The sequence below is a fragment of the Scatophagus argus genome, chromosome 20 (assembly GCF_020382885.2).
Source record: "Scatophagus argus isolate fScaArg1 chromosome 20, fScaArg1.pri, whole genome shotgun sequence".
Lineage (NCBI taxonomy): Eukaryota > Metazoa > Chordata > Actinopteri > Scatophagidae > Scatophagus > Scatophagus argus.
In genome coordinates, this window is record NC_058512.1 from 2,634,055 (window position 1) to 2,654,928 (window position 20,874).

The following is a 20,874-nucleotide window of genomic DNA, read 5'->3' on the forward strand; positions in this document are numbered from 1 at the left end:
ATTGTATTTTGTGTGCTGGGAGGAAAAAATTTCATCCTGTCCCACAGGATGAACGTTAATCTCCTGCCTCTCCCAATTGCGTATCAAAAGCACTGAAGTGACCCTGTGTGAGGGCAGGAGCGGGGTGCAGTCCCCCCAGGTCCCAGCAGGGGGCGACAAAGGAGGAGAAACGCGCCCTCCGCTGAAGTCTCCGTCCCACTTTCCTTTTTCCGTATGACGGCAGGTGAAGGCGCAGTGCAGGACCTGGACTGTTGGACTGCTCTCACTTTGGGGATCTCCTCCTCCAAGCTCAAACCAGCCGGACGGTCAGACTTTTCTCCCAGTTTTACTCGGTGGAATGACATTTCCTTGAACTGCTGTAATGAGATGTAAGTATGTGTGATTGTTTCATGTGAGGCTGCTGTGTGTTTTCTGCACCTCTCTGCTCTTAAAACGCGCACTGATTTCACTCTGCTGTTCAAGCCTCTGTCCTAGGATCAGTCTTGGCTCTCCTCTTGCTGTTGCGGGAGCCTGCATGCCGGGGTGATGAGGTTACCGCCATCACAGGTAGGTGAGAGGCCAGTGTGGTTGGACAGGATGTTTTGCATGCATTGTGTTTGTATAATTGCCTGTTGCTGAGAAAATTTGCTTCTTAATAGGCGCTTGTCAGATGCAGGAAACACATGTTGAGCATTAAATCATGTGCGTGCATTGTGGTGTTTACTTTACCCGTGTGGGTTTTATCAGGTCTTCCTCTGAGCAAGGCTTTTAGGCAATGCTGATAACAAAGACAGGCTTTGACAGGCTCCTGCTCCTCGTACAATAACACGATTAGAAGGGACACTTCCACAAAAGATATGGTCACCTTTGAAGCCTTATTTTTCGAGGGAAACCGAGTCCGGGGGGTCTAATGAGGGTTTTTTCCCCAGTGCTCGTCAACTTTTTCATAATCTACATGAAGTCTGCTTACTTAACTTGAAGTGAATGAGTGAAGCCCCCTAACAGACTTTTCCTGTCTGACCTGTGGCCTGACATGTGGCCTGACCTGTGCAGCCACCCTCCTTACATACACAACATATCACCTTGACCACGCCCACACCAGCTTTACCCCACTATGTCTGATTGACCCAAAGTTTCACCGTCTTTCTCCACGTCCCGCTCGGTGTGGGGTGTCTGAATGAGATGCGTCATCCAAGGCCCACAAGGCAAGAGTTTCGGGATTTTCAGGCCAACGGGAGGAAAACTTTATCGACCAGCTGCTGACTCAGATTTAACTGCACAGACCGTGGCGCGGAGCAGGCTGAATTTCCTCGCGGTTCGAGCTCATGTTAAATCCGATCGTGGATTACGCAGCAGCTGGGTGAGGTTACCGAATTACCGAATGTGCTGAAAGATGGAGGGCTGCGTGGGCACGTTTATATTTTACATGCACGTAGCTCATCGCACGGTTCGTCACGCCACACCGTGAAGCGTTCTATAATACTGTGATCGTTTGGTTGGTGGTGCATAAACCTCACGCAAACAGACTTGTCCCGTGCTGTCATTCGAGACGATTCAGTTTCTCACCCTGCATGTATGAACTTTGCTTGTTGTATCATGTCGGTGTGCCTGTCACACATCCCTGCTGCCCTCTGCCTCTAAGAACAAAGGCCTTTTCATGTGGCTGACCTGCCTAGCATGTTTCCCCCCTCCCAACACACACACACACACACACACACACTCACACTCACACACACAGGGAGGGGGACCTGCCTAGCATGTTTCCCCCCTCCCAACACACACACACACACACACACTCACACACACGGGGAGAGGGACCTGCCTAGCATGTTTCCCCCCTCCCAACACACACACACACACACACACTCACACACACGGGGAGGGGGACCTGCCTAGCATGTTTCTCCACCCCCACTTATGTGCTGGAATTGTAGCAGACGTGCGTAAGCTCAAACACATAGCAGTTTTAACAATTGTTATGTGTGTGTGGTTGTAAATTAGAACTTTAAATACTGAATGCATAGAATTTAAAGTCTTGGCCCCTTGAACCCCTTTATGATATGCGCTTGTTAGCTTTCTGGCTGGGTGAGCAGCTGGTTAGCTTAGCTAGCTTAGCATAAAGGCTGGAAACAGCTAGCCTGGATGTAACAGGCTGATATGAGAGGGGCATCACAGTTTTCAGCAAATAGGCTTTCCAAAAGAGTCAAACTTTTGTAATATAAGTAAAACATATGGGCCAGGACTTAATTGATTACATTCCTAATCATTTTCTAATAATTCCTTAAGGAGATTTCTCAAAAGAACTATGTAATTTGACACTAAAATATACAGAGTAGTCAAATGCAGACAGCATTGAACATACAGAAATGTGCGATTGCAGTCCGACGTATGGAAGTTTGCATTGAGCAGCTAATGATGAATGAATATTTTCTTCTGTTTAAATTCAGGTTGTTTTTGTTTTATGTTTGTTTGTTTACATTGTGGTCATTTTTGCAATAGTACAGCAACTACAACATTCAAGATACTGATAGTAATTTTTAATTTGAATTCCATTTTTTTTTCTTCCAAAAAGAAGAACTGCACTGAGAGCGGGAACTAAATGGAATTACCACACCTTAAGGGCAGCTGTCTTTTTAATAAAAGTGGGTCCTGAAGACTCCATCTGAGACTTCATGTCTGGCTCAGAGAAACACAGATGTGGTGGACTGAAACAGATGTTTCTGTGTGGGAATTCAGTCACCGTGCAGGAGTGTCCAGTCAATGCTGGACCTCCTTTTCACTTTCTTATAATGTCTGAGCTTCATATATGTTCTGATTTTATGTAAGTATTTCCCACGGTCTTTGACACGAGTTCTTCTTCTTGTTTCCCACAGTGAACCCATGCTGCTATTTACCCTGCCAGCACTGGGGCGTGTGTGTGAGGTTTGGCGAGGACAAGTACGAGTGTGACTGCACTCATACTGGCTACTACGGCGAAAACTGCACCGTCCGTGAGTCCCTTTATCCTCATGAGAACAGCTCTCATATCCTGCCTCATTATTCCACTTTCAAGGAATTCCAAACATCTTGTTGTTCTTTTGTACACAAGACAGAAACGGTTTCATTCTGTTGTTGTTAAATCAGGAAATAGAGCAACATAACTCCTGGCTCACAGAGTTAGGACTTCTTGTCTAGACCCAAATATTTGGAGAAATTGGAGGAACAGCCAGAAAGAGACCAGCTGGACCAGAGCTGCTTCTCTTTACTGAACCACCTACTGACTGTGCCGGTCAGCTTCCCATTAACAAGGAGTCCTCACACACCGAAGTCTTTAATCAGATGTGAAGTGTTTGGCTTGCAGTTATGCAGTTACATCACACTCATCAGGCAAAATAACAATTAACCATTGCTTTGATTGCGCAGGGAAAAGAAAGAAAGGAGGAGTGAGATGAGAAGGAAGAAAAATATGCAATGTCAAACAGAAAGGAGAGAAATAAAGTGAAATAATAACTTAATCATCCTGAGTACATTTCCATTTTGAATTCCCTGCAGCTCTGAGTTCCAGTAACACAATTGTTTTGCTTTTTTTTTCCCGATGTGTCCTCCCACCACAGCTGAGTTCTGGACCAGAGTGCGTCAGTTCTTAAAGCCCAGCCCGGATACAGTGCATTACATTCTCACGCATTTTCGCTGGATCTGGGACATCATCAATTACACCTTCCTACGCGATTTTCTCATGCGGCTGGTTTTAACAGGTCCAGAGTCAGCCGTTCATTCAAAGACATTGACTCAGAGCTGTCATGTGTTCAATCCCTCTAATAACCTTTGATTTATTTCTCTTTTTTATGAACAGTGAGGTCCAACTTAATACCCAGCCCTCCTACTTTTAACTCAAAATATGGCTACCTCAGCTGGGAGTCCTACTATAATCTGAGCTACTACACTCGGCTTCTGCCCCCAGTGCCGGAGGACTGCCCCACACCTCTGGGGGTCAAAGGTCAGTCGCTTGATTATATGTTTATATCATCAATAAGTCAAATTATTAAGTGTAAAAGGTGTCACCTGTAGGATGAGACAGATATTTAGAAACCGACTCTTCACTTACCTTCTGCTCTATGGAGCATTTTAGCATCTTTCAGCTCAGGTTTTGGTTTTCTTTCCACCCACTTTGCTGCTCTCATCAGTCCTTTTTGTAGCAACAGCAGTTGGCTGTTTTCAGCTTTCAGAGGTTGTGGAGAGCAAAGCAGAGCTAAAAGAGAGTCGATGTTGAATTTATCAGACAGAAACTGGACTACAGGTGAATGTTGCTCCGTATCTGTTGGATGTGTAAACAGGAAACCCAACAACTTCTTGTGCTGTGGCAGCCAAGAAGTCAGTTACTGCAGATTTGAATTTAAACCTCTCTTTGTCAAATAACATCAGGCTGAGTACTAAACACTGTCGACTGTTGAAAGCAGTTATCCAGTGTCAGGTTAGATGCGTGATCATGATCAGATTCAGTCCCTGATTTAAACCCAAATCTTATTTGTGCAGTGGTTCTTGTATGGCTGCTTGTGTTGCACTGTGAGCTGCAGGTGTATTGCTCAGTGTTGTCTCTGCTGAAGCCAAACCTTTCACCACAGCAGCACGCGTGACAACTGTTGACCTTGGATGGTTCACAAGTGCAGTGTGACGTGTTAACGCTGTATCTGCTGTTTACACAGAGGCACTGCGTCACTATTATGACTGGAGTCGTGGTGTGTCGGTGCGTTTCCCTGTGCTGTGTTTCACGCTGTGGTTTTTCCTGTTCAGGCGAGGCCGGTCTGCCCGACCCTGAGCTTCTGGTTGAGAGGCTGCTGAGGAGAAGGACGTTCAGACCCGACCCACAGCGCACCAACCTCATGTTCGCCTTCTTCGCACAGCACTTCACCCACCAGTTCTTTAAGACCTACAACCGCATGGGTCTGGGCTTCACCAAGGCTCTAGCACACGGGGTCAGTCCGTTTAGGGCGTCTGTCCGTTTAATAACACTAGCACTCTTCTTAACAGAGTCACACACAGATATGAAAAGTAAATAAAATACAAACTGCCTTTCTCACCAGTATGGCTTCAGATTTATCGTAATTGAATTTTAAGAATTTCAGATCCACATTTGATATCACAAAGGCATTTATTGAACTGCTAGAATCATTATCACCTAACTGAAGCAAAGCATGTAAATTAAAACGGCACCACAGAGACGCCATAGTTTAACTAACTTACAGAGGGACATGAATTTGCTAATACAGAAATGAAAGTTTAGTTTGCAACGTAAGAATGTACCAGGATTAAAGTAACCATCGTAGAGGGAAAGTACGACATTTTTCTTTCTTAATTAACAGACAGTCACATGAAGGCGTGCTTTTATTTTCTGTCTCATTATGTGTCACATCCAGGTGGATGCAGGCCATGTTTACGGAGATAACCTGGAACGTCAGCTCCTGCTCAGACTTCAGAAAGACGGAAAACTCAAGTATCAGGTGAAAGAATGAAAACTGTGAACGGAGAAAACATGCGTACGAAGACGCAGCTCAGCATGTTGAGTTGTTAGCATGTCAGCCAGTTCTGTTGCCCGCCAACAGTGCTGTTGAAATTTTAGCATTTCTCTTCATCTGCTGCTTAATTGCAAGAAGCATCTGCCAAAGGCTAAAGATGTAAATATACCTGCAGGACTATGGAGTGTGAGTTGTAATGTATAATCATTAATTATTGTTTTTTCCTATCAGCTAATTAATGGCGAGATGTACCCCCCCTCCGTAGCTGAGGCACCCGTTAAGATGAGTTATCCCCCTGGTACCCCTCCTGAGGACCAGATGGCTATTGGTCAAGAGGTGTATGGACTCCTCCCTGGTTTGGGAATGTACGCCACCTTGTGGCTGAGGGAGCATAACCGGGTGTGTGACATCCTGAAGGCAGAGCATCCCACCTGGGATGATGAGCAGCTTTTCCAGACCTCACGCCTCATCATCATTGGTGAGGTGGACGTAGTCTTTGGTGGAATAGTAGGACATTTTGGCAAATACACTTATTTTCGTGAGAGTTAGATGAAAACATTAATACCACTCTTTGTCTGATGTGCCAATTAGCTTAGCTTAGCACAAAGACTGGAGTCAGAGGGAAACGGCTGGCTTGTCTCCGTTTGAAGGCAGCAAATTTTATTTACCTGCAACTCAAAAGCTCACTTGTTAACTGTGAGACTGTGTGTGTGTGTGTGTGTGTGTGTGTGTGTTGGGGGGGATTAAGTGCTTTTCAATTTCTTGATAATGCAAAGGAACTTTCTCTGCTGGTAGGAAGTCAACACACCCAGAACAAATAAGATTTGTTTTGTTACCTTGGACAAATCCAGGCAGTCTTTCACCATTCAGTCTTTTGTGCTTAGCTGCCCATCAAAAGCTCATTTCCCAGAATGCTATTCCTTTCACACACACTTTTTTTTTTTAAATAGCAGGGTATGTCAGCCCACATCTCCTTAAGCTAGCATATCATAATTTTATTTGATTTTAGTCTGAGTTTGGACCTGCCCTGTGCTGACTCAGTATCAGTGCTTTATTTTAATCCGCCCGCCCTTCCTCTCTGTGTCTTTACGTCTTTCTCTCAGGCGAGACAATAAAGATAGTGATAGAAGAGTATGTGCAGCACCTCAGCGGATACCTGCTGCAGCTGAAGTTTGATCCCACCCTGCTGTTTAACACCCACTTCCAGTATGGGAACCGTATCGCTCTAGAGTTCAGCCAGCTCTACCACTGGCACCCGTTGATGCCCGACATCTTCTTCATTAACGGAGACAAGCTGTCATACAGGCAGTTCCTCTTCAACACCTCCGTTCTAACACACTACGGCATTGATAAGCTGGTGTATGCCTTCTCTCGGCAAACTGCTGGCCAGGTAACACACCACAGACAGTGTAACATAATAAAGATAAGATTATTGTCCCACAATGGGGAAATTCACGATATACAGGAATTCCCATAGTTCCCTCTGACTTTCAGTTACCATAGCTCTAACTGTTGGATGGAATCAATGTTTCATGATTGTCCTTTGACCTACAGATTGGCGGTGGCCATAACATCAATGCTGTGGTGACCCACGTGGCTGTGGGGACCATAAAGGAGTCCCGGCAGCTCCGCATGCAGTCCTTCAACGAGTACAGGAAGCGTTTTAACCTCAAGCCCTACGCATCATTCAGAGAGTTCACGGGTAAGAAAGACAGTTTTGGGCACAAACCACACAACATGAGCCATCAAAACATGTCATTTATAACTTATAACAGACGCTGTTCTACATAAGTATCAGTTGCTGTTATGTTGTCTTTTATTGCTGTTCTCTCTGGCCCAAAACAATGTCCTGACCAGCTGACAAAGACATCCCAAATTAGTCCCTGATTTCACTGTAGGGTAGATATTTGTATTAACTGTGTATTACTCTTGGTTACTGTTCACAGATAACAAAGAGATAGCCCGCGAGCTCGAAGAGCTCTACGGTGACATTGATGCTCTTGAGTTTTATCCTGGTCTGATGTTGGAGAAAACAAGACCGGGCGCCATATTTGGAGAGAGCATGGTGGAGATGGGTGCGCCGTTCTCCCTTAAAGGCCTGTTGGGAAACCCTATATGTTCTCCTGATTACTGGAAGCCCAGCACCTTTGGAGGCAAAGTTGGCTTTGACATAGTGAACTCTGCCACGCTGAAGAAGCTTGTCTGTCTAAACACTAAGACGTGTCCTTATGTGGCGTTTAGAGTACCAGCTGAGGAGCAATCACAAGGAGGGAGTGATGACAGTAAAGCAAGGACTGATGAGCTATGACCCTTTGCAAGCACCAGAGGGTTATTATTTGAGATCCCACAGTGAAAGCTAAAGAGACTGCTGCTTAAAACAAAAAAGACACCAAGTGTTTGTGTGTAGAGCATGCAGTAATGCTTGTTTGATCAGCACTGGAGAATCACATGGGACTCAGAGCTCAGTATGGAAACTTGTGTCGTCCTTAATTTGCCCACTCTATCTCACACATGAATAGCAAGGATATAAACATGATATATATATATTTGTGCCTGAAGACTGAAATATTGTCAAAAAAAGATGTTTGCACGGTCCAGTAATAAGGTGTATGTAGATTCATTTTAAAAGAAAGTCGTTGTAATGGACAACATAGCCATTAATTGAAATAAAAGTATAGAAACTAAATGAACTATTGTCCATTCTTTTGAACTGGCAGCTAAATCTTTGCATTGTCCTGTACCTCTCCGTCTCCTGTTCCACCTCCTTGTCTCACGTCCTTGTCTCACCCACTGCCTGTTGAACCCAGTGTTTCTTTTGGCTTGAACTTGAACGCTGATGGGAACAGAGGAAAGTAAATCCTTGGTTTAAAAGACATGATTACCTCATAGCCTTGTGAACAGATACATTTTAGGTAAAAGAGGATACATACTAGATTATTCTTGTCAGGGACGAACCAGAAATAATCTACAGACACCTTTTGACATGTAAGTGGCCTTACATGTGTGCTAACTGTATTCTAATATTCTAGTGATTTGTAATTACAATATTAATTAATTACAATATTTAACAATTTTTCAACAAAAAGGGGAAGCAACGATGAAGTCAAAATTTTCATGAACTTTTCAACATTGGCTGTGGTAAAACCAGTAGTAGTCTGTCTCATTTCATGGTCATGTTGCCCCCTACTTGTGGAAGTGGAAACTGCACCATAACGCTTCCTGCATCTTCCCACATTTCCTACGTCAGTGGGATAAACCGTGGTGTCGTGTTGCTTTTAAGTACTCTATGTGAAATCCAACTCCACAGTGTAGTTGCGTCAGAACACCACATATGATCACATGTTATACATTGAAATACTAATCTGGGTGGCAGTAACGCAGGCATGGACTGTGCAGCTAAGCGATTCTGAGTATCGCTTTTCTCATTGAGTCCACACTATAAATATAGCTTAAATCACAGCTAATCACAGAGGTACATGTAGGCGCTCTTTGCGCTCGTGTGTCATAATTACAACATCGCTGTGGTACCTGAAGGCGTCAAAGCAAAGTGGCTTGCACCAGCTGAAGTAGGCAACAGTCGGAGTTATCGTTCTACCGTTAGCCGACTGTGTAATCGAGGTAAGCTCAAAACATTCATTCATGTGCAACTTAAGGGACACTTTGTATGCTTTTATAGCAGTGTTTAGTATAGTATGGTTAGTGTACAGTAAGTTAGAAGAAGAGGGACGTTTAGCTTTCACTCGGTTTATGGCTAGCTAACGTTAATGTTTACTGCTTGCCTCAGGAAGTCAAAAGCTAGCTCAGTTGGCTAACGCTAATTTATATCACTTTTACGAACGCTAGCAGTGCTGGTTCGGCCTGCTTAATCGGCGAGCAAATTGGATTGTCTCTCTTCTCTCTGCAGTAGGGTTTAGACGCGTTAGTAAATAGGAATGCAGCGTTACATCAGCTAGTTTTGCTAATCATAAATAGCTGATGCGGCTAGCTGTCGCATCGGCAGGGATTCCCAGTTAGGTGTAGGCCTTCGCTCCTACTGTTTACGTGTATTTATTCAAAGGCAGTGCAGGGTTATTGTTTTGTTTTGTCACCAAATCACCCCACCCTCAAAAATAGCTGTAAGCACCGATTCACCGATTAAGCGTATTATCACCTTCCATTTTGCTGGCTTATCAGTGTTAAAGTGAGGGGGATTTATCAGCGGTGTGTGTCTCCTGGTCTCTCCATCTGTGCACATGGGTTGGCTTATACACGGCTCAGTGCATTATTAAAGGTCTCTCCGTATAAGTTTTGTAGACTGACACACTTACTGAAAGCTATGTATAGTGGAGATGTCCTATTTTTTCCTAAATGAGCCCTTTTTAGCCTTCCTATGAAGGCTGTCACTCTAGATTATTACGCTCCACTTGCTGATGACAGTTACGAGTCAAAACTGTTGTTAATCTGAAAAGCTTTTATCTGTGAGCCTTTAAAGACAAAACAAATGGCAGTATTGTTTCGCTGTCAACTGCAGCACTCATGAAAATTATTATGCAGTTTACACAGCAAATAGAACTTGGTGTGCTTATTTAAATAAAGGAATAAACACGTTAGATTAGTGCATACTGATGTTGCTTAATATGCAGACCTTCCTCTGTAAGCAGAACAGAGATGAAGGATGAGCTCTCAGTCATGTTAATAAACAGAAACGTAATGATACCGTCTCATATGGAAGCATTAAGCTTAACATTGCGTCCCAACAAAGTTGCATTAGACGGTTGCGTCGGCGCCCTGGTCTAACACGTTAATAACTGCTTCCCCTCAGGTGAGCCATCGCCATGACGACTCTCGATGACAAGCTCCTGGGAGAGAAGCTGCAGTACTACTACAGCAGCAGCGAGGACGAAGGCAGTGACAACGAGGATGAGGATGGGGAGAACAAGACCATCCGGGACGCTGACGCAGAAGAGCCAGAGATAGACTACAGTGCAGATGGAAGTGCTGTAAACACAGGTACTAAAACAAGCACGTACTCACAAGTCATTGTAAACATTTGTTAGACACCGATGAAAATCTGTGGTTAATATGAAATACTTGAGTAATGCAGTGGAATGTGGGATCATAATGTAGGGAGAGAAGATGACTGTACTGTACACACATAGTACTTCTTCAGGGCAGAATACGTGCTCACAGTAGTTGCCATGATGACAGAATACTGGCTGTTCTTTTCAGGACCAAAGGGTGTCATCAATGACTGGAGGAAGTACAAGCAGCTGGAAGTTGAGCAGAAACAAGAGCAGAAGAAAGAGATGGAAAGGCTGATCAAGAAGCTGTCGATGACCTGCCGCTCCGACCTCGACCTGGAAAAAGACAAAGAGAAACAGAAAGAGCTACAGGACAAAATAAAAGGCAAAGTAAGTAGGTTGGGGATAAAACACATCAAGTACACAGGAAATTGTTCTTATCGTTTTTATGGCGGTTGTGTCTCTGGCTGTCTCTTTGCTGGGACCAGTAACTTCCCAGAGTGTCTGCCAAAATTTCAGACTAGTCCTTTACCTACCTGTATCTGTTCTCCTCTTTGCCGTCCCCACAGATGACCATGCAAGAGTACAACATGCTGCAGGAAGAAGAGGACGATGAAGACTTCCTCCAGCATTACCGCATGCAGCGCATCGAGGAGATGCGGCGCCAGCTGTGCCGTGGCAAGCGCTTTGCGCAGGTCTATGAGCTTAACAGCGGAGAGGACTTCCTGGAGGCTTTGGACAAGGAGGACAAAAGCACGCTGGTCATGATCCACATCTACGAACCGGATGTCCCGGGCTGCGAGGCCATGAGCGGCAGCCTGATGTGTCTGGCTCAGGAATACCCGCTGGTCAAGTTCTGCAGCGTCCGCAGCTCGGCCATCAGCACCAGCGCACTGTTCAGAGACAGTGCTCTGCCCGCCCTGCTCGTTTACAAGGGAGGGGACCTCATCGGCAACTTCGTGCGGCTCACAGACCAGCTCGGGGAAGACTTCTTTGCTGTAGACCTGGAGGCCCTGCTGCAGGAGTACGGCCTGCTGCCCGACAAGCCCCCCATCGTCCCGAAGACGGTTCGCAATGGAGCCATCATACAGAACGCTGTGAGCGACGAGGACTCTGACCTTGATATAGACTAGAGCCATCATATCTCACATGTATAATATGCTTGGAAAACATACATACACAGTCTGCATGGACTATAGATCATTTTTATGTATGTGGACCCCCCCCCTTAGTGATGACGGACTGAGCCAGGATTGTCACATTACCACATGCACAGAAACATCCAACCAGCACTGAAGCCAAAAGTTAATGCATACAAAACATCAGTGACTTTAATCATGACATCATTCCATTTTATTTAATAAAAGTCTAATTTCTCCCTTTATCAGTAGAGATTCTACACAGAGTGAGATTGATGTAGATGTTAGGTGTTAAGTGTTTTGAGTTTTTACTGTCTCCTATTTATTTGTTGTGTTGAAACCTGTTTCACCTCTTTTGTTTCATGTGCATCTTTATTGCACTAAACATGTTTCACTCTGTAGAATACGAAAACCTTCAGTCAGAACCGACTTTTAGTTGATTTTATAACTTTTATATGTGCTGTACCATTTCAGATAGTGTGAAAAATAAACAAATGTTTGGACTCGCCACCTGCTGGAGCTTTATTTTTTGATCAAAGTTGTTTTAAGTAGGATTGACAGACAATAAACCAACATGGAGGTCATGAATGTTAAAGCTGCACTGCCCCATTTCTTTTTTTTTTGTTTTGTTTTTTACCAACAACTTTATAAATGCTTAACTTCTCCCTCAGTGGCCAAAAATCTCAACAAATGCAGCTTTTTCATCCAACACATTAAAACACAATAAGCTGCAGAGATCACCTCACTTGTAGCCATTTATTTTAATCATTCACAGCTCAGCTCAGATGAACGTTACTAGCAGACATTCTGACAAGCACAGGTGTAATTAATGTGAGTAATTGCTGGAGCAACATCAGTCATTAGCTCCACTTGTGCTTCTCCTGCTGTGAGGTCTGGATCACATGCATGGGATTATATCTCTTCCCTCTTATCCTCACTACGACAGGAGCAGAAACGTGCCTCGGTTTAGCAGCAGCTTCCCCTGTGATGAAACACCAGCACCAACAGGCTGCTTTCCGCTCCAGTGAATCCCCCGGAGGTGATTCGTCTACATAACACACATCGTGATTGGGTCAACTCGCACAATCATGTCCGCTCAATACTGACTCCCAACAGGCTGGGGCGCATCTTTGTATCGAAACTCACAAATTCAATCATTAGTTTGTATAAGTTTGCACGTATTCCCGCCGGGCCACGGGACGGGACTGTTAACTCTGTATGAACGGCCGAGCAGCAGCAGCAGCAGCAGCCTCGGTGGAGCCTACAAGCAGCCCGTCAGCAGCAGCGTGAAGCAGGGGAACGTCAGCAGCAGCACGAGGCTCGTTTCCTCGTGGAGGGGAGCACCGGAGCCGTCCAGGTCATGTCCACAGAAGGCGTGTTCCAGCAGCAGATGAGTGTCTGCGCTGATGCCTGCCGAGGAAGGGAGAAATTCACGTCACGTCGTCTCATGCTGCGAATCCAGCACCTTTACTACTAATACTACTAATACTACAAATACTACAAATACTGTGCTGCCAGAAGGCTCATTTGTGGCAGAGTTGATTAACAAGTCAACACCGCACCTCCTCCCCCGGACTCGCATGGCCCATGAAATCAATGGCAGCTAATGGTATGGGCTCTGACACATGCAGTGAAACCTGCCCGGAAGCTTTTCGCATCTGCCGCGCGACCTGAAACCACTGAAGTGTTTGCGTCACCATACGCACCGTGTTCAGACCACTCGTCCCACAGGTGCAGGACGTCCTCATCGTGATGTTCGTGGTGCTCGTGGTGTTCTGGGTCAGGGTCTGTGTCCAAACACACACAAACGGCCATGTGAAGGTGCAGGCGTGCAAGCTTATCGCAAAGGTGCTGAAGGCTGATGCGTGAAAAACTAATCACAGCAAACATGGACAGATAAACCAGTCCTGTGGGTGAGTTCAAAGGGCCACGGAGATAAATCTACAAGAGGACGTGGATGAAGGCTGCAAGGACGGGATTAAGTGAAAACACACGAACAGGAAATGATGAAAACGAAAGGAGAGAGCGAACAGCTGTGTTGGTGCCGGGGGGTTCATAAAACTAACGCAATAATATTTTTAGATATAAAAGTATATATATTATAATCCTGTTTGAGGCTCAGTTCTTTGGAATCAGAAGGTAATGATAAATAATGTGCTGTTTAATGTTCAGTTCAAAGGTTTTGTGTGCATCTAAACAAGACGTGTGAGCAATAATAAATACGAATTATAATCAAGAAATGCAAAGGATACAAATTCAAGGAAAAATCTGAATAATCTGACAGATTTTTTAAACATGTTTTTTGTGTGTACTAAAAAAATCTGCATTGTAGAAAATAGAAAAAGATTTGAAAGAGTTGGTAATATTACATTAAGTCTATTTTGCATAACCTTAAGTGTTTAGTTTGGGACTGATGTTTTTCAGTTCATGAATACGGTGAATGTTTGAGGAACCCTCTGAATATTAACTTCCTGTTAAATAACTAAACCAAACTTTTGTTCTTACTCCCCTGCACTTCGTATTGCACAGATAAAAGTTAGGCTCAGTACCATTGGAGTGATGCCACAGCATCCGCTTGAGTTCCCTGAGGGCTTTGGTGAGGTTCTCCAGCTGGTCGTGAAGATGGATGTTCTCCTCTATCAGTGCATGAATTGTGTCCTGTAGCTCAAAGCTCCGACTCTGCAGGACCAGCAGAGCGACAGGCATGAAGAAAAGCACCGGCCTTAGTCTCCTCATCGCAACCACAGCGCCCAGGCTCTATGACATCTTCACAGGCGCCGGTCCACCAGAAGCCCGTGTGGAAGAGATGCGCCCCGCTGCCGAAATGATCGGTGCAGGATATTCCATCAGCTTAAACTCCAGGGGAGGTGACCGCTTGTTCCTTTCCAAAGCCGTGTGTGGAAAGCTGCCAGCGGGCTGCTTTAAAATCCATCCGATGTTTCTGCATCAGTGAGCGCAGCGACCAAAGCAGCAGAGGCCCTCGCTCGCTCGCTCGACTGAAAATCCACTTCAAACCACACAAATACACGATGCAGACACATTGAGTGTTCAGGTCTTCAGGGATTTGTGGAAAACTGTCCAAATTTTCAGGAAAAATGTGCCAACTGATACATCAATACGGACAAACATCCTCCTGCTTTGTAACTACTTCATTTCAGCTCATGTCTGTCACGTGTGGTACAGGAAGCACACGAGGACAGTGAGGTGAAGGGGACAGACTGAAGCCATGTCTGTATAAATATTTGAAAACCTTGCTTAGAGAACAAAAGGTAGCTTTTTCTCCAGTCATAGTTGCTGAATGGTTGTGTAGGTTTCAGCTGCACCGACATGTTCAGAGGCTGTTCTGGTGCTGAGGTCTTTCAGCAAAAGGTGCAACAGAGTTCACTGCAAACCGATCACTTAAACTAAGTGCTCACTCACTGAAATGTTTTCTAACCACAACAGCCAAACTGCATCAGGCTGGGGTATGTTTTGTTTGTTTGACCACAGATTGTAACCCACATAACTTTTGTGATATGAAACACTTAATTCTCCTCTCAGAAACCACAGATGTAATCAAGATGCTGGGGCAAGTTAAGACTCAGAAAAATATGCAGTTTTTTTCCAAACAAGAAGCTTTTATTTATTTATCATGTGTATGAGTTTATGCGGTCTTGGTGGCCCTGGTGCGCTTCTTCTTGACCACAACAGGCTTCTGGCTCTTCAGAATAGCACTGGCACGACGCAGGGCAGCCTGGGGAAACAAAGTGGACTTGAATTATGTGCCCATCAGCAGTGGGATACGAACTGCAGCTAAAAAGGTACCAAACAAACGAATGGTGTTAATGAATGTGAGATGCTGCTGAGTAAAAATCCCAAACTGAGCTCACCATGCGCAGGTCCTTCCTGTAATTGTTCTTGCGAATGATGTGCCTCAGGCTGTTGAGGGTGGCGCGGGAGTTCTTGTTGATGGTGATCTTCTCATAAGAGGTGGCAGGTTTGTGCTGGCCTGTTCGACGAGAAGACATATTAGATCGTAAGCACATTTACTGCAGACATCCAAACGTGACAAATGATCGGAGACTGCAAGAACTCTGAGGTTACGTGAAGCTGCTCCACATCTTTCTGAAGGTGCAGCACTCATTCTGCACCATGTTTCTGGTCTTCACAGTTCAGTACACGTTAGCTGACTCCAGGAATTAGTGAGTGCAGAAATAAATCTTTAGGGCAGACATTTACATTCCTGCTTGTGAACGCAACCTCCTGAAATTCAATTCTATTCAATTTCTGCAGTTGAGAGCTTGAGCAACTCAGCTGAAGCAAAACAAGCAATAAACAAGAGTTAAATATGAACTTTTCTTAAATCATTTTTCTATAGATAATGCAATAACGTAGTTATCGTGATGAATACTTTTGGCCACTATAGTCATATACTGAAATGATCACAACCCTAGAAATGCAACTGGTGTATGAAAAATCCTTCCAGCAGATACAAGTTACTAACAGCAGCTGTCAGGATGTACAAACATCTACATCACATCCAGACAATGTTTTCGTTAAAATGGTTATCATACCTCTTGTGAGAGTCAGGTAAAGCCAGGTTTTATTAAACACAATTAATCACTTGTTTAACAGACACAGGAACGGGTGTCAAATCTTTACCTGCACGCTTCTTCAGCACCACCACGACTCCCTTGCCATCAGCCGCTGGCTGCACACCTACGGTCTTCTTGTGAACCAAACCATTGAAGCGGAAAGAGTTCCTGGCCTTCAGGTTGTTGGGCTCCTGTCACAGAAATGCATTTAATTCAGATAAGCCCACTTGACCTCTTGTGTTGTCACAGCTGACATTCACTCCTGTCATATCCTGCTAACTACAGGGCCCACACTGAGCACCTGCCACAGTGAACTGACAGTATATCAGCTTTACTGTAAGTAAGCAAGAAATCAAAGTGCAAAGCTGACATCAAATTGTGACTTCTGAAGTTTCAAGCCAATCAAAGCTCAAAGAGAAAACTACATTTTCTTCAACAGATCGAACATAAGTTATAATATGCTGTGGATCAGCGGTGCACTGTTACTATTCATACAGACTTGTTTGTCACTTTTCTGGTATGATCTCGCCACATAACTGGAGCCCCGCTTATGATTCCCGTGTTTAAGTTGGGGGACAGATTTGGTCAGGTCTTCAGTCAGGTGGTCTGAGCGGTCACAGGTAGCGTACTCACAGTGCTGTAGGTCTGTCCGTTCCTCTTGATGAGGAAGCTGGAGCAGTTCCTGATGACCATCCACTGCAAATGGGACGACATGATGAACCTGGACAAAACAGCAGCTAGTGTTAATGAAACAGCTTACATAATGGTAAACTGAAACAACTTTAACAAGGCGGTTAGAGAAACAGTCCAACAGGCGTCATTTTGCCATCGTTTTCTCAACAACTAACGTTAGCTAAACGTGTTCACTTGGTCTCTCGATTTTCAGATCAGTTGCCGGTCGAGTGGGGAAATTATGGCCTAATGTTCAAGTACCATAGCACAAGCCACAGGGTTGTTTTACGTTAGCACTCATTTATTAAACAAGGATCTGTTATTACACACTGAAGCACTTTGCTAAAGTTAGCTCCACATATCTCAGCACACGGGGCTGACGACGAGGCCTACGCTGGGCGACGTGCTCAACATCTATTTTCCCGTTTCTACACTATTCAGGGACATTTCCTGCCGCCTGTGGTGTACACGACAATCAACACAACAATAAAAGCTTACTTTGTGCCACTAAATACAAGCAGGGAATCGCCACAAATATACTTTAGTGACCTGCTATTAGCAGCCGAAGCGACCACGTTACCTTTTAGCGGAGGAAAAGGACCGGAGAGAGCGGAAACCGCTTTACGGAAGCTCTGTCTCAGATCACTGCGCACTTAAAGCCTCTTTACTGTACGACATCTACCGTAGAAACCGCATTTAAACTCATATAAGACTTGTACACTTAGTTTATATTATTGCTGCAATAATAATCTCATTAGTGTTATGACACTATGATATATTCTGAATGTTTTTTATGGGGTACTACTTAACCGCAAATCTAGCGGAGGAACACGTCCTCACCGCTCTACTCGGTTGACGGTGACGTCATTAATACGCGCCCCATGTTTACAGACAACCGAAAAAAAAAAACCCAGCTGTTTTAACCTAAAGCACTGGAGTCCTATTAAATTATAACGCGAGTGGGTGTGGAGGACAAGCACAGAGTCAATGAGACGTTCGCTGCGAGGAAAATCTGATTTTTGGACGTATTTTGTTAAGTATTTTGTGGATGCTGCCTAAATGTTGACGTGATTCGAAGCTGTGTACCAAAAAGTTGTCAGGGGTCAGCGTCTTCTTCTTTCAACGTCTCATTATAAAGTGACAACATGGCATCTGCAAGCAGCATCTTAATGTGAGAAGTCAAAAATGGACGAGGAAGAAGATCTGGAGACACTTGGTGAGCAACTGTACACTCGGATTTACCTCAAACACAAAGAGAAAGCTGGAAAACTCACAGGTGAGGCGACCTGCTTGGCGTGTTGCTTATTTTGTGTCATTTTTTTTTTTTGCCTATATGAATTAAAAAAATCTCTCAAAACTCTCTCAAAATGTGTAGGAATCTTTCTTTGAAAACTTAACATAAAACCAACGTTCCCATGCCTGTCTGTGTGTTTCAGGTATGTTGCTGGAGCTGCCAGGTCCTGTTCTGAGGCAGATGCTGCAGGATGAGGCCATGCTGACCGCAGCTGTGGAGAAAGCCCTGAGAGCCCTGCAGCCGGCACAGGAGACCAGGTAGAGGGACGGGCAGGGGGGTTACCAGGCCTGGTCTCCTCTCTCAGTCACCTTGGATTCTCTTAGACAGTATTTTTGTTTTCATCACTGAACCAGATGAGAAATTTCTTCATAGTTTTCTGATGATCCCCAGTGACTTCACCATTTTGTCATGAATAAGATTAAAAAATTTTTTTTGCAGATACCACATTCAAATACTTATTTTACAGTCTTATTTCTAAGTTCTGCTGATTTTCTCTGTGGATAGACAGCGGTGAAGATAAAATATGAAAGTTTTTTCCATGCAGGCAACATGAGGAATTTGCAGCCAACTTTAGGTCAGTGTATGATGTTGAGAACAAAGAGCAAAACCTTTTTTGAATTTTGCATCCTCGTGTGACTGCAGCAAGGCGGCGTCTAAGGACGAGGACGATGTGTCGGTGTCCTCTGACTCTCTGGGTGAGCAGCTGTTTGAGTTGGTGGACGTCTACAACACCGGCCACTCACAGAAAATCACAGGTAAGCAATCAGTGCTGTGACTCCACTGACACTTAATACGCAGCAAAGCATGTCAGTAAAGCCATGAAGTGGCTAATGAGTCACTTGCACAAATGTAACGTTTTACACTAAGTTCACTTAATCTGTAACTGCTGTGTGCAAAGTGGTTTCTCCAACAACGTCTGTTGTCTGAAAGGATTTTCTCATTTCATTTGGCAAACGAGAAAACATTTGGTTTGGTTTTGTTTTCCCACTTTGATTATCCAGTTCGCTCTTTAACTACCTGATTAAGAAAAGCACTTGACCTAATGTACATTTTGGATTCGGTTGGTCCAGGCTGCATTAGCTCTACAACTGTGGCCATAAAACGTTTGGTGCACTCATAGCTTTGCTGTTCCTCACTAGAGCTGCTTGGATGGCTGTGATTTCTTAGAGTTATACATTAAAATGTGATTTGCTGTTCTTCAACAGGAATGCTTCTGGAGCAGCACAACGAGGCAGTTTTAAAACTTCTCTCAGATCCAAAACTGCTGGAAGAGCAGGTGAACGTCGCCCTGAAGACGCTTAAAGAGTACGTGACCTGTGATGTGTGATGTGATTTTCAACACGTTCTTATGCATTTCCTTCTGCGGGTCCTTATTAATATATCTCTAACTCAATCATTATCATTATTTTACCTTGCTTGCAATTGAAATAAAATATTTAAAAAAGAACCAGCACTTACTGATAAATTCCAGTTAAACCACTTGTGTGAAATAACGTCCCTGCTGCTTCCCTTCAGGCAGAGCGTGGAGGAGACGGACATTAGCGACTCATCGGACGCCGACGACACAGAGAAGCTCGGCGAGAAGCTCTTCTCGCTGGTGGAGGAACTAGATCCACTTCGTGCAAATGATATTACAGGTAACCTCATAGTGGAGTTTATTATCTTTCTCACTGTACAGGCTGTGTCAGGTGTGGATAAAGACTAAATGTCTGTTCTTACGTTGGTGTAGGTATGCTTCTGGAGATGGAGTCAGCTGCTCTCCAGCAGCTGCTCGGTGACCACGCAGGGCTGCAGGTTGCTGTTCGGAAAGCACAAAAAGCACTGGACGCTAACTGAACTCTCTGTGCTTGAACAGGAGAAGACGTTTCATGCACAGTAATAAATTAACGACTGACTCAGATGATATGATGTGGAGAAGAGCTGACACGTGACAGCATAAGCTGCATAAGCAGCTGGTTTTGTTTTATACTGATTGATGGGTGAACTGTGGACCACTTTGACTGGACTCACTGTAAATAACTGATGAGTTTGATAAGCTGAAATGACACGTATACTGTCCCTCTCCGGGGACAACGTGAGCACCCGTGATTGTCTTTCCCAGATAAACAGACTGAACATAAGTGCCAATGTCCTATAAAACATATTTGTCTGTCAGTGTTGCTCCACCTGAGAGCCAAACATGCACAGCCACACATCTGAATCACTATTGCTTGATGAAAATGTTTGCAGCGAGCTGTTAGAGAGGATCTTAAGCCTGTGAAAGGACAGTTAAGTTTAATTGTTGTTCTCGTACTGCACCCACAGTGATGTAACTGTAAGCTGGTGAAATGTCTTTGCTGTCTTCATTACCAGTTAAGTGAAAAATGCAGCAACCCCAAACTGACACTTTCCTCACATAAAGATTTAACACGTCTGATATTTTGTTTAATGAGAGTCAGTCACTTTATTTTAAGACACAAATTTCTGTGATGAATGAAACCAATTGACATTTTTTTCCAAAGTGCTACAGAGCGCAAAAAATAACTTTATTACTGTTTGTTTCAGCTTGTATTCACTGCTTTATGTCAAGAATCTTACATGAGCAATTCTAAAACATCTTTAAACAAAGGGAAGTTTTTTTTTCTTCATTGTAACCTGTTGTCTACAAAAATCACAGAGTCAGAAACATCTGGACTGACAAATGAATTAAAATCATATCAGTAAATTAAAACGACAGGGAGGTAC

At 44.2% G+C, this 20,874-nt stretch overlaps 3 protein-coding genes and 1 long non-coding RNA gene across 6 annotated transcripts; 3 read left to right on the forward strand and 1 right to left on the reverse strand.

Annotated features, from left to right (window-relative positions):
- The first annotated feature begins 206 nt into the window (after positions 1-206).
- On the forward strand, positions 207-12,118 carry pdcl (phosducin-like). The gene is made up of 14 exons (XM_046375998.1): positions 207-368; positions 463-546; positions 2,853-2,969; positions 3,573-3,713; positions 3,812-3,955; positions 4,750-4,931; positions 5,373-5,456; positions 5,703-5,949; positions 6,575-6,861; positions 7,026-7,173; positions 7,418-7,776; positions 10,277-10,460; positions 10,680-10,861; positions 11,041-12,118. Exons 1-14 carry the CDS (start codon positions 362-364, stop codon positions 11,602-11,604), a joined length of 2,730 nt encoding a protein of 909 aa, XP_046231954.1. The 5' UTR covers positions 207-361; the 3' UTR covers positions 11,605-12,118.
- Positions 12,119-13,105: 987 nt separating this feature from the next.
- LOC124051329 lies at positions 13,106-15,344 on the forward strand. Its single transcript, XR_006841807.1, has 2 exons — positions 13,106-13,749; positions 14,140-15,344. It is a non-coding gene; the product is annotated as an uncharacterized LOC124051329 (long non-coding RNA).
- Positions 15,207-17,467, reverse strand: rpl28 (ribosomal protein L28). Of its 2 annotated transcripts, none has more exons than XM_046374592.1 (5): positions 17,437-17,467; positions 16,818-16,905; positions 16,252-16,375; positions 15,480-15,598; positions 15,207-15,343 (listed from the first exon to the last, which is right to left on the reverse strand). In XM_046374592.1, the coding sequence occupies exons 2-5, from the start codon at positions 16,896-16,898 to the stop codon at positions 15,254-15,256; spliced, it is 414 nt and encodes a 137-aa protein (XP_046230548.1). In that variant the 5' UTR covers positions 16,899-16,905; positions 17,437-17,467; the 3' UTR covers positions 15,207-15,253. The 2 variants fall into 2 exon arrangements, with proteins under 2 accessions (XP_046230548.1, XP_046230547.1); XM_046374591.1 differs by having other exon boundaries at positions 17,355-17,444.
- Positions 17,468-17,709: 242 nt separating this feature from the next.
- Positions 17,710-20,568, forward strand: LOC124051325. 2 transcript variants are annotated; one of them, XM_046374590.1, is made up of 6 exons: positions 17,710-18,072; positions 18,293-18,407; positions 18,793-18,905; positions 19,356-19,455; positions 19,666-19,787; positions 19,880-20,568. In XM_046374590.1, the coding sequence occupies exons 1-6, from the start codon at positions 18,042-18,044 to the stop codon at positions 19,984-19,986; spliced, it is 588 nt and encodes a 195-aa protein (XP_046230546.1). In that variant the 5' UTR covers positions 17,710-18,041; the 3' UTR covers positions 19,987-20,568. The 2 variants fall into 2 exon arrangements, with proteins under 2 accessions (XP_046230546.1, XP_046230545.1); XM_046374589.1 differs by having other exon boundaries at positions 17,713-18,132.
- Positions 20,569-20,874: the final 306 nt, after the last annotated feature.